Raw genomic sequence first — 13,238 nt, 5'->3', positions numbered from 1 at the left:
GGCTGCTGGGGAGTACAGTTACATAAAATAAAAAAGAATATAGTGATTTTGGGGGTTTTTTGCTACTCCTGTCTTTCTGTCATAAAGTCGGAAGCTCAGCTAAATATATCCCAACTGTCACTATTCTCATTCTCCCAGTTTCTGTCTGGCTCTGATAACAAAGTCAGGTGAGAGTGAATTTTCTATAGTCACTTGATTCTCATAGCACTGCCCTAATGTTACCCACAGAGAAATCAAGAAATAACAGTTATAGGATGCTTGAAGGATTTTCTGGAGTGATGATATAAAATAATGTGGTAAAATAAGAGAAAATTGCTTCAGATGCTCCTATCTGGACACATGCAGATAACGAGGCTTTTTTGAATTTCCAACAGAATTCCTTTAACATCAATTCAGAGAACTGGTTAATAAATTTATATTTGTGAACTTTAAAATCTGATAAATTTCTGTTAATAAATCAATGCAAAATTTGTTGAATATAAATAATAAGGGATATGGTATATTATGAATAAACTGATACAGTTATATAATTAACAATAGGGGACATAAATAGCCGGCCCTGGAAATCTTGGTGATTTTTATAGGGAATATAACTATTTATATATTTGACTATTATGATGGATTATTATCTTTCAATTTATGTAACAATAAGTATATTTCTTTTTCTGGGCAGTTTTTTTCAGAGAATTGAGGCAGAATAATATTTAAAATTATAAGATGATTTCCTATTTGTCAAGCAAGCACAAAGCATTTTTCTGAAAAGCAGAAAAATCAATACTATATAATTACAAAAAAAAAATACAAAATACAAGTCTACAAAGAAAATGCCAGTTTTCATTTATCAAAATATGAGGAGAAACTAAACCTACCTTGTATGTGTCCACATAGCGATCTTCTTTTTCTTTATACTGAACAGCTATTGGCTTAGAGAGATTTCTAAAAAGGAAAAGATAATAAAAACAAATGAAAATGATTTGATACTTTCAGGACTAAGCTGCCTAGATGTCTACATCCTGTAAGTAAATAAAAGACCATCAAAATACATGGTCTTTAGTTTAGTTCCTATATATGGTGATTTGCAACTACTGGTCATGATTCAAAATTACCATTTAAAACTTGAGGTTTTTTTAATATGTGCCATTCTTACTGGAGTAAAGTGGTATCTCATTGTGGTTTGATTTGAATTTCCCTGATTCCAAGTGATGTTGAACATTTTTTCATACACCTGTTGACCATTTGCATTTCCTTTTTGGAGAAGTGTCTTTTTAGCTCTTCTGCCCATTTTTTGACTGGATTGTTTTTGACAACAAATGTTGACAAGGATGTGGAGAAAGAGGAACTTCCCTGCACTACTGGTGGGAATGCAAACTGGTCCAACCACTATGGAAAGCTGTGTGGAGGTTCCTCAGAGTACTATAAATGGAGCTATCATAGCACCCAGCCATTCCACTACTAGGGATATACCCAAAGGACACAAAAACACTAATTCAAAAAATACCTGTATCCCTAGGTCTGTTGCAGCACCACTTATAATAGGTAAGACTTGGAAACAACTCAAATGCCCCAAAATAGATGACTGGGTCAAGAAGACGTGGTATATATCACAAAAGATAAACTCGTGGAGCATGGAGCTAGATGGGATTATGTTCAGTGAAATAAACCAGAAGGAAAAAGAACGGTTTCACTTATAGCAGGAATATAGGGGAACGAAATAAGGTATCAGGAAAAAAAATAATAACAATAAATAAAAAACCAAAATTAGCAGGCAACTATAAATCAGAGTCATTCTGTGGGGAAGGGGGAAGGTGAGGGATCTAAACAGGGGAGGGAAGAGCACAAGGGGCTATGGCAATGGTGCACAGGTGAATTGGTGGGAATTTTACAGGGACCACACCTGAGAGAAGAAAGCATACATTGTACAAAAATGAACAATGAGGGCCTCCCTGGTGGCGCAGGGGTTAAAGACAGCGCTATCAAGCTGTTGCCAGCCACTGTAGCATGAGTTCCATCCCTGGCCAGGGAGCAACTCACATAGCACAGCAGACCTCTCCTGTCTCGTCCGCTGCTCCCCTCAGCAGTGTATTTCAGTAGATCTGCCTGTTCTGTTCCCGACTCTCTCTGGTGAATCCTCTTACCCCCTGTACCTCTGGTCTACACCCCAGTTCTTGTATGCATAAATAAATAAATCTTTTTTTACGAAAGTTTAAAAAAATTGAACAATAATGTAAAATATAAATTAATAAAAAATATTTTATAAAAAAAAGGTCCTGGAATTTAAATTACTAAAACAGAATATGCACACTTGAAGAGGTCTTTGACTGCGTATTATTCAAATTTCCAGAGAGACTGTATCTATTTATATCAGTGATGTATAAAATGTTTGAATTAGCAGTATATAATGTCTGAAAGACAAAGTGCCATTTGCTGTCTTTTAAATTGGCCAATACATTAAACTAAATTTCATTTCCTGAAAAATATCTGAACTAAGACTAATTTTCAGTAGTTAAACATGTCTACAGAAGTTCAGATTTCATTGATTAAAAGATTAGGGGAAAACTAAACCTACCTTTTATGTGTATATATATATATATATAAAAAAAAAAAATAATACAAATCATTCAAGCTAGCCATAGGTCTGAGGGTGGTCAAAACAGAGGAGGGAAGAACACAAGGGAATATGGTGATGGTTCATGGGTGATATGGTGGCGGGGGAACTATGGGGACTACAACAATATAAGAAAATAAAGAAAATAAATAAAAATTAAAACAATAAAAAAAATAAAGGGATGTCCAGTCTGGATTAGAGCACAGACTTCTATGAGTCCTGGATCCTTTTACTCCCGCATGGTTTCTATTCCATGTTAAGTCCACTGATGGCCCCAGGCATGCTTGGGTTAGGAATTGCCTGGGATATTTAGCCACCTGGCCCACGTCTTCAAGATAAGAAAGTGAGAGTGCCCCAATAATGCATACAAAAAGCACACCCCACAAAAAAAATCCTCTAATATACCAAGAAGAATATTTAGAGTAAATAAATAAGAGAATATATATGTTTAAACTAAGTAAAGAGAATATTCCCTCATAACTTGGGCTATTTGGTTACTCTAAAATATAATTCATTCAGGAGATGCAAGATAAATAATTATTTTTCTTTAATTAACAAATTTCAAAAGTAAGGAATTAGTGCCCTTGTTATATCCAACAGCAACTTACAATTTTAGTTTTACTTTTTTTTTGAGGGGGAGGGCTTTTAAAAGTATCATTAACTAAAGTGCTTTTTAAAAAAAATGTGCTTTAGCTATTGTAGCCACTAATCTTTCTGATGCTCAGTTTGTCCTATCTTTGGCAGTGAGAGTCACTGTAAGGTGGCTCCTGAGTACTTTGTTTTAAAAAAAAATAGTAGCAAAAACATACAACACAAGATTACTATTCTAACCATCTTTAAGTGTACAATTCAATAGTGTCAATCATATTCACAATATTGTGCAATAGATCTTTAGAACTTTTTCATCTTGCAAAATTGGAAATCTATACTCACTGCACAACTCCCCATTTTCCACTCTTTTCTCCCTCACCATTCCCTAGCAATCATCATTTACCATTTTACTCTGCCCTCTAAGTATATTACCCTGGAAAATCCACATAAATAGAATCACACAATTTTTTCTTTTTGTGGCTGATTTATTTCACTTACCACATGCAGGTTTATGCATGTAGTATCATGCAACAGGATTTTCCTCTTTCTTAAAGATGAATAATGTCCTATTTTTATGTATACCTCATCTTTCCTTAAACATTTTTCCATACTAGATACATGGGCTGCCTCTATTTCTTGGTTATTGTGAAAAATGCTACAATGAATATGGGTGTGCAAATATGACTCCTGAGGTCCTTTGGACTTCTATTAATTTCTGTACTCTCTGATACAACAAAATATCCCAGGTCATTTATATGTTTTCTTTTTTTTTTTTTTTTAAAGATTTATTTATTTTTATACAAGAACTGGGTTACAGGCCAGATGCGCAGGAGGGTGAGAGGCTTCACCAGAGACAGAGCTGGGAACAGAACAGGCAGACTGATGACATACACTGCTGAGGGGAGCAGTGGGCGAGACAGGAGAGGTCTGCTTCACCATGTGGGATTCTCGCCTGCCGGCCAGGATCAAATCCACATTGCAGAGGCTGCGGACAGCTTCACAGTGCAGCGCTCAACCGCCTGCGCCACCAGGGAGGCCCTTTATATGTTTTCTTGTAATAAATGTAGACGTAATAAGAGAATAGGAAAAGACTATTTTGTAAGCCCGAATGAAATAATTAATTAAAGCAGTAATCATCAGTGGAAGAAAGAGCATCAATGGGGCCAGAATCAACATGTCAATGTGAGTCTCATCAGAGGGGAATTCTTATGCTTCTTGATATGGACCAATAAAAAGTTGATGCCACCACCTAGAAAGAATTCTTGCCCAAAAAAGTTGAACCTGAATCTAAGTAAGCCTTTAGAACAATTTCCAGTATCTAGGAAGTACAGAGATTTGAGGAAAAAGCTAAGTACTAATATGGAATGAGGGTATCCTATAAGATAAATGGTCTTATTATTTTCCCCAAACAAGTCAGTGTTATGAAGAAAGAGTAAAATACATACACAAAATTGAAGGCCATTCTAGCTGCATATCTTTAGTGACATAGCAACCAAAGATGACACTGAACTTGATTCAAGCAAATCAAGACTCTTTGATATAAAAAGGGGACATTTGAAAATGGACTAGATATTGGTCCATGAAACTATTGTTAACTTTCTTATATATGATGAATGGCTCTATAGTTATGTAAGAATATGTTCTACTTCCTTCTTAAGAGATGTACACTGGACAACATAGGCATGGCATAACAAGATGTCTGTGAGTCATCCCAAATAAGAAAAAAAAAGATGTACAAATATGGCAAAAATTTTTGTAACTTGAGTTATGATGATGGCCATATGGTGGGGTCATTACATATTCATTCCATTTCTTGTGCACGTCTGAAAATTCTCATGCTAAGAACTTTGATAAAATGAACACAGTGTATTGATGAAGCCAAAAGATGATTATGCTTTTAGTTACCTGTAGACTGATGGATCACTGAGGTCAAGGGTCTCACTAACATAATCAGCAAGTATAAATGGGAACACTGGATACTGCATGAGGTCATTGAAGGAGCGGCCAGCATGCTTGTTTAAGTGAGTCAAATATTCAAAATTAGTAATTTGTCCAGTATACCATAAATTTGTCAGAGCAGTGATGTTGCCATATTCCAGGAGATTAGGGAGGTTATTTGTTAATATACTGTGGTATACATCATCACGAACCTACAACGAAAGGAGAAAAAAAGATTTTATTTTTTAACCTATTGACACTTTTCTCCAAAGAATTCATGTTATCATAGGCATGTTACTGATATCTAGTCCAAGAAAATACTTTTTGCCCAAGATTAACTGTTGGAGAACTGAGATTCAAATCCAGGTCCTCCTCCAAAAGCTGAGCTTTTGGTCACTATGTTTTGCTGTTGTAAAAATCTACAAATAATAAACTAAGAAACAGTTTGTCTAGAAAAGTCTCCTATATACAGATCTTTTTATTGGGAAAAAAAGTCTTCATCTAAACAAATACAATATGATGTAGTAGAGCATGTTTTTCTGTATTAGATCTGTTTTCCTGCTTAAACCTTGGTACTATAATTACTATATCTGCAATATTTGGGTACTAATATTTATTTCATAGAAATGAAATAAAGTATCCTGAGTAAAATAGGATATATACTTTTTACTACTGATTGAAAACTAAAATAGAAACATTTTTAAAGATTCATAAAGGTTTTATCACAAAAAAAGAGTGTTCTGATTTCTTTTAAAGCAATTAAATGATCTTCAGGAATAAATGGGAAAAAACTAGACAAGCCAGGTCTTTGCTAAAAACAAATTTGAAATACCCATCTTAAATGTGTATATGTTTCAGGCATAAAAAGAAAGTGCCACAGGTGTTGATAATCAGAGATAGGACTAAAAGTAAATGAGAAAAATGAGGAAATGTAGCTATAGTTATAGAACAGGCATGATAACAGACCTTTTCAGAACCTAAATCAGTGGCCTAACTGAAGATTGTCTAGTATAAGTCAAGGATGTCAATTCTTACCACTACTATTAAGCACAGTATTGAAAGTCCTTCCTAGAGCAATTAGGCATGAGAAAGATATAAAAGGAATCCAAATTGCGAAAGAAGCAGTAAAGCTATCATTATTATCTGTAGCCAATATGATAATTTACATAGAGAACCCTAAAGTTTCCACTGAAATACTAATTACAAAAATAAACCAATAAATAAATAAATAAAATAAAAAAATAAACCAGTTCAGCAAAGTGAAAGGTTACAAAATCAATACACAAAAATTAGTTGTCTTTTCATATGCAAACAATGATCAAAAGAGGAAGAAATTAAGAAAATGATCCCATTTATAATCAGGAAATCAGAAAGATTGGCATTGCCATTTATTTAGATGGGGTAACTGCAAATATTTCAAGAAGTTGAGAAGTTCACTTTTTGCACATGTTAAATACACACACACACACACACACACACACACATATGAGTGTGGTGTTCAGAGGAGAGGTTCTGGTTGTGATATAAACTTGTAAGTTGGTAGGATGCACATAGAATTTAAAGTCAAAAGACTAGATGAGAAGAGATTGAGTCTGAAGAATGAGCCCTACCATACTCAGAGACAGCTTCTACAAATACGACTAAGTAGGAATGGCTGCTGAGATAAAATGAGGACTAAGAGAAACAACCCAGAAGCCCAGTGAAGAAGGTTTTATTTATTTTTTTTTTTTAAGAAAAAGGATGGTCAGCTGTGTCAAATGCTCTTGATAGGTTGAAAATGGGGACTAACAAATATGACCAAAGGGTTTAGCGACAGGGAGGTGACTGGTGACCCAGACTAGAGAAGTTATAGGTGGAAACTCTGACCTGAGCAGAGAAAGAAACTCTGACCTGAGCAGAGAAGAAACTCTGACCTGAGCAGAGAAAAGGAGAATTAGAGGGGAATACTTAGCAGCAGCAAGCATACACTGCTTTTTTCCAAGAGCCTTTCTATAAAGGAGAGCAAATAGTAGCTGGAGGGCTATGGGGGTCAAGAAAGGATGCATACATTGTGCAAAGATGAAAAAAGATGTAAGAATTACATAAAATAAAATATTTAAATAAAAAAATTGAAAAAAAAAGAAAGGATTTATCTAAAATGGAATCTACTAGCAAGTATAAACTACCTCTTTCAGGTTGTCACACATTCATTCATTTTTTTTTACAAATACAGTCACTTTGGGGAATCAGAATTTAATACGGTTTTAGAGGACAAATAACGAGGATTACTTTAATTAGAACTAAGAAATAAGGCAATCTTAAATTCATTGAAACAGTGAATTAATGTTTAAATAAGTTACAGCTTCATATAATCAGTATGAGTATAGTTACTCTGGTTCCATGATCTTTCAAAAATATATCTATTAATAAAGCTGGATTTACCTTGGTGTTATCAAAGGCTAACAGGAGTGTTCTGCCATTGGTTAAAAAGATTTCTACAGCATTATCTCTCAATTGCCACCAACGCTTGTGAACTTCTTTAATTTCTTCATATGTCCAGGAAAATGAGGCTGGTTCCAATTCTCCCTGGAGGTTCTGAGACAAAGGAAATAGATGAAAGTATTTGTTTTACATGAAATATAAATAACCATTTTGCTTTTAGATCTTAAAAAATATATAAAATGAAATAATCTTCCTTCTGTGCCAAAATGATAGATAAGATTCTCTGAAAATCCTACCACTATGAAATACTTGAAAATGCTAGATGAAATTTAAGAAATTTTTTAAATTTTAAGAGTTTATTTTAATTTTTAAAATACTTTACTTTTATAGCAGTTTCAGATTTACAGAAAATTGAATAGATAGTACAGAGAGTTCCCATGTAGCCCTTCTCTACACCCTGTTTGCTTATTATTAACATCTTGCACTGGAATGTTTCATTTTTTACAATTGATGAGACAATACTGAATATTTTGATCTTATCTGAAGCCCACAGTTGACATTATGTTTCAATCTTGGTATCATACAGTTCTATAGGTTTTGATAAATATTTAAAGAAATGTACTCACCATTCCATATCATACAGAATACTTTCATTTCCTAAAATTCCCTAGTGTCCATCTATTTATCCTTTCCTTCCCCTGAAACCACTGATCTTTTCACTGTCTCCATAATTTTTCCCTTTCCACAACATTATATATTTGGAATAATATAAGAGATAATCTGTTTAGATTGTCTTCTTTTACTAAGAAAATGTTCTTTTATTTATTTATTTATTTATTTAAAGATTTATTTATTTATACAAGAACTGGGGTACAGGTCAGATGTGCGGGAGGGTGAGAGGATTCACCAGAGCCAGAGTGGAGAACAGAACAGGTGGACTGACTGAAATACACTCCTGAGGGGAGCAGTGGGCGAGACAGGAGAGGTCTGCTGTGCCATGTGGGTAGCTCCACAGCTGGCGGTGATTGAAACAGCACTGCAGAGGCTGCAGAAAGCTTCACAGTGCTGTGCTCAACTGCCTGCACCACCAGGGAGGCCCAAGAAAATGTTCTTTTAAATGTACAGCTGAGTTTGCCAGAAAGTAAGGGAAAGAAATTTTCAGCAGTCAAAAATAAAGAGAAATTTGAACAATGGCAGTAAGGAGGAAGTGACATTTTGGCCACCTCGTTGTGTGTTTGTTGGTATGCACATGCATGTATGCACACACCCCAGTTTCAAAAGACAGGGCCTTGGGTTGTCCAGATCAGAGTGTAAAACTGAGATTCCTTCAGAAAACTAAAACCATGAAGGGACAGGCTCCTAAAAGGAAGAGTAGACAAATAAATGTGGCCATCAATAAGGAGGAATAACTAGAAAGCTTGTCTCTTTTGGCCTGGGGTCTGGATGGAGAATAGAGACAAGCCTTTCCCTGAGAATTCATTATTGTGGGCCTGCCCTCACATGCACATGGAATAAAATTAACCAATCTTCATGGCCTGGGAACTCCCAAAATATGAATTATCATTCCCATGTCTCTGAATCATCTTATAAAGACAAAGCAAGTCTCTGAAGGGACACTATTGCTACAAACACCCCATTCCTACAAATACAGCCACACTGAATATAACTTACCAATAAGCAGGTATCAAATAGTTACAACCTCCTGTGTGGTCAGCAGAAGGAAGAAAGATGATAAAGTGACCACCAGAAGGCCAGTCTCCTTGAGAGCATGAATCTTAGCCTACGGTGGCAAATCCTCATATTCAAGAATGAAGAGTTAAGGGCCATAGGTGCTCCACTCCCTACCTTTACTCAGGGCCCTCCCAAAGTACAAATTAAAAAAAAACTTTTAAAAACACATTTAAATCTTTGTAAATTGCAACTGAAAATATGAATTATAATACTCAATACTTTAATGGAAAAATAATGAAAAATTACCAAAGTTTAAAACTAGTTAGAAAAAAACAATTTAAAAAAATGTTATAATTTATCTTTTCAAATAAACCTCATACTTGTTTTTTTCCATCAGCTTTCCTTTTTGGAAAACAGCAAGCTTTACTCTTTTGTGCTGACTAACAGAAAGCTCACAGCAAAATTTAAAACTCAATTGCTACAACTATCTTATTCTAGGCTACTGATCCTTTTAAAACCTTATTTAAAGTTTTTAAAATTTGAATTTTCCTGATCTATGTGTTTTAGTGGAGCCCAACTAATTTTTAGAAGTAGAGCAGAAAATACATTACAAAAATAAAATGATTTAATGAAAATGTAATATTCTGACTTTTTTACATTGAATTCCTCAATTCAACTCAACATACATTAATTAAGAATCTGTGGGCAAAGTGTTCTACATGAAATAAAAACTTATTAGGCAAAATGGCGTAAGATATTTGTACAGACATTTAAAATGCAAGATGGCAAATTCCTAGAAGAAACAAGAACAAGGTGGCTAAAAAAAAAAAAAGAAATAAGAACAAGTACTACAAAAGTATAGAGGAAGAAAGGATCTTCATTATAAAGCAAGGGTATTTTAAGGAGTTTTTAAAGGAAGGAAATGTCACCTTTTGGACTCAGAAAAATACTGACTCTTACATCAACCTTAAATATCCTTGGTTGCTAAAAAGATACCTCTTGAAAAAAAACTATACATTTACTAACTTGTATAAATGCTATGGTAATTGCTAAATAAATCATGAAAGAATGCAGGGCTTTTTCCTTCAAAATTATATTGATATGCCACTCAGCTACAAAAATATGTTTAGGAGCACAACTTCACATCTCAACAAGTACAGATGCCTCACTTGCCCTCTACCAAGGATGCTAATTTTAGGGGCTATATTAAATGTTTTCATGAATTTTAAACATTGTTTTACAATCAAATTTTATGTTTTCACTCCTTACTTTATTTGAAATCAACTATGTATTCACCATTAATCCATACCCAATCTTATTTAATATAGCTTTAGAAAATCTTTGCTTTAGAACTTTTCTGAACAAAAAGCCTATTTCTTCTATTACAGGTATCTCAAACTAATTTAATGGGATATATGCTAATTCAAATGGGCAAAAAAATTTTTTTAAGGATTTATTTATTTATTTATACAAGAACCAGGGTACAGGTCAGATGGGTGGGAGGGTGAGAAGATTCACCAGAGACAGAGCGGGGAGTAGAATAGGCAGATTGACAAAATACACTGTTGAGGGGAGCAGCAGGCACCACAGGAGAGGTCTGCCGTGCCATGTGGGACCCTCCCTGGCCAGGATCGAACTGGCACAGCAGAGGCTGTAGACAGCTTCACAGCGCATCGCTCAACTGCCTGCACAACCAGGGGAGGCCAAAGGGCAAAAAAACTTTACAAAAAAGTGAGTTGAATGGTTTTTGATTAATATCAGTATTTCCAGAAGAATAAAAATTATGATTTGTAGGCTATGGGAATATCAGCATTACCTAAGTTACTCAATTATATATTTTTCTCTGTTTTTGAAGGAAAATGTACTTGATAATAAGCTGGGAGATTCAGGGAGTAGTTGTTTATTGTTGCTGAGATAGTGATATGAAAGAATGGACATAAATTGAAATAACATGAACACTACAGAATTTGACTCGTAAGACTGACTGCTATCAGAGTTAGATCATAAGCCAGAACAAATGGTGTGGTTTTTTTTTTTTTAAAGATTTATTTATTTATGCATAGAAGAGCTGGGGTACAGGCCAGAGATGCAGGGGGTAAGAGGACTCAACAGAGACAGAGTGGGGATCAGAACAGGCAGACTGACTGAAATACAGTGCTGAGGGGAGCAGTGGGCGAGACAGGAGAGGTCTGCTGTGCCATGTGGGTTGCTCCCTAGCCAGCCAGGGATCTAACTCACGCTGTAGAGGCTGCGGATTGCTTCATAGTGCAGTGTTTAACCCCTTACGCCACCAGGGAGACCCCGGTTGTTTTTTTTTTTTAAATTGTCTTTTAAGAAATATTTGGCATTCAGATCAATCTACAGAGGGCAACAATAATAACTCTGGTAGTTCTATCTGTATTATGGTTATATTAAATTTATACATTTGGGGAATTTACATAGATTTATTTAAGTGCAGACTTCAGTGTCTACTCACCGAACTTTCAACTGTGTCAGAAGCATTATCTTCCACAAAATACATTCCACATTTACCTGCAGAAAATAATTTTGTATGAATTTTAAAATGTATACACTCCACTAGCAGATATGGTTAAAAAGCATGACCTCTGGATTAAGCTGACATAAGAAATTTTATATGATTTAATGGTATATTAATTTGCAAAAAAACAAAGTCAAAACAATGCTTCAAAATATCTAAGAATGAAATAGGGCAGGGTGAATATGTGAAAAACTTGCAAATGGGACTTACCTAATAACAGTTCGCCAGCTGTCTCTCTAGATGGTGCGACACTGATACATCTTCGATTCACTCTGTCAAAACATGTTTAAAGTTAATGATTAAATGTTTTGACCAATCTTAGAGAGTATAACTTTCATTTTATCAAGTTTAAGATTTCAGCAGAGCAGTCTAGAGTTTCAAAAGCATGAGCTGTCCTGTCAAAACCCATCTGAAAATGTTTTATCATTTTTTAATATTGTAGAGGAGAAAATAATCGAAACTTTTAGAAAAGGCTAATAATCCCTATATTCTCTATGTAAAATGTAGGGATTCAGATCTTTAAAAGGGAATTCAATATTTTACATTTTCCAGTAAATAAGCAAACATTGCTTCATGACTCTGATACTTCAAACACAAAAGAAGCCTAGTATTCTTGGAAAAACAGGTGATTTAGAGTCAGAAACGTTCCTCTATTCATTAACCAAGTTACTTATCTTCTTTTGAGTCTAGTTTTTATCTATAAAACAAACATGTTAACAATGTTACCACAATGATAAAGATAATATTATCAATAATTACATACTAACCCATTTAATACTCAACAGGATTATCATTTTTTAGGTATTACTATCTTCCTCATGTAACAGATAAGGAAACTGAGATGGAGAGGCTAAGCAAGTTTCCCATGATCAGACAGCTAGAGAGTAGAAAGCAGAATTTGAACCTGTAATCACTATTCTAGATTGGCTCCTAATGATGCCACTAGCGGGACTATCTATTTAACAGACCTGTTAGAAAAGCCAAGTACAAAAAAGTATGTAAGCAAACAATAACTAGAGCATGAAAAGTACAGTCCAATGAATCATAATGTCATAATGTCTTTTCCTTTCATATTTTGGTCATTCAACCTTGTACTGTCTTTTTTTTCCCCCCCTAAGATTTATTTATTTATTTATACAAGAACTGGGGTACAGGCCAGATGCACGGGAGGGTGAGATGATTCACCAGAGACAGAGTGGGGAACAGAACAGACAGACTGACGAAATACACTGCTGGGGGGAGCAGCCAGACTGATGAAATACACTGCTGGGGGGAGCAGCAGGCCCGATAGGAGAGGTCTGCCGCACCATGTGGGATTCTCGACGGCTGGCCGGGATCGAACTGGCGCTGCAGAGGCTGTGGACAGCTTCATATCGTGGCGCTCAACCGCCTGCGCCACCCATGGAGGCCCCCTTGTACTGTCTTGATCCATGTTTAGGACCTTCCCAAAAACTATTATTAAAAGCATTACAT

General features: G+C 35.2%; 1 protein-coding gene across 1 annotated transcript in view; it reads right to left on the bottom strand.

Moving 5' to 3' along the window:
• LYST (lysosomal trafficking regulator) overlaps nt 1-13,238 on the bottom strand; it is a 172,398-nt gene that overhangs the window by 35,705 nt on the left and 123,455 nt on the right. The window contains exons 37-41 of the mRNA XM_037510386.2: nt 11,976-12,037; nt 11,703-11,758; nt 7,556-7,708; nt 5,102-5,346; nt 870-936 (exon numbers count right to left, since the gene is read on the bottom strand). Of these exons, the coding sequence (XP_037366283.1) occupies nt 870-936; nt 5,102-5,346; nt 7,556-7,708; nt 11,703-11,758; nt 11,976-12,037 (583 nt within the window). The remainder of the gene's footprint in view (nt 1-869; nt 937-5,101; nt 5,347-7,555; nt 7,709-11,702; nt 11,759-11,975; nt 12,038-13,238) is intronic.

The sequence above is a fragment of the Talpa occidentalis genome, unplaced genomic scaffold (assembly GCF_014898055.3).
Source record: "Talpa occidentalis isolate TD23 unplaced genomic scaffold, MPIMG_talOcc4v2.1 talOcc4.14, whole genome shotgun sequence".
Lineage (NCBI taxonomy): Eukaryota > Metazoa > Chordata > Mammalia > Eulipotyphla > Talpidae > Talpa > Talpa occidentalis.
The sequence above is the reverse complement of the archived record's forward strand: the minus strand, read 5'-3'. Positions and strand labels throughout refer to the sequence as shown.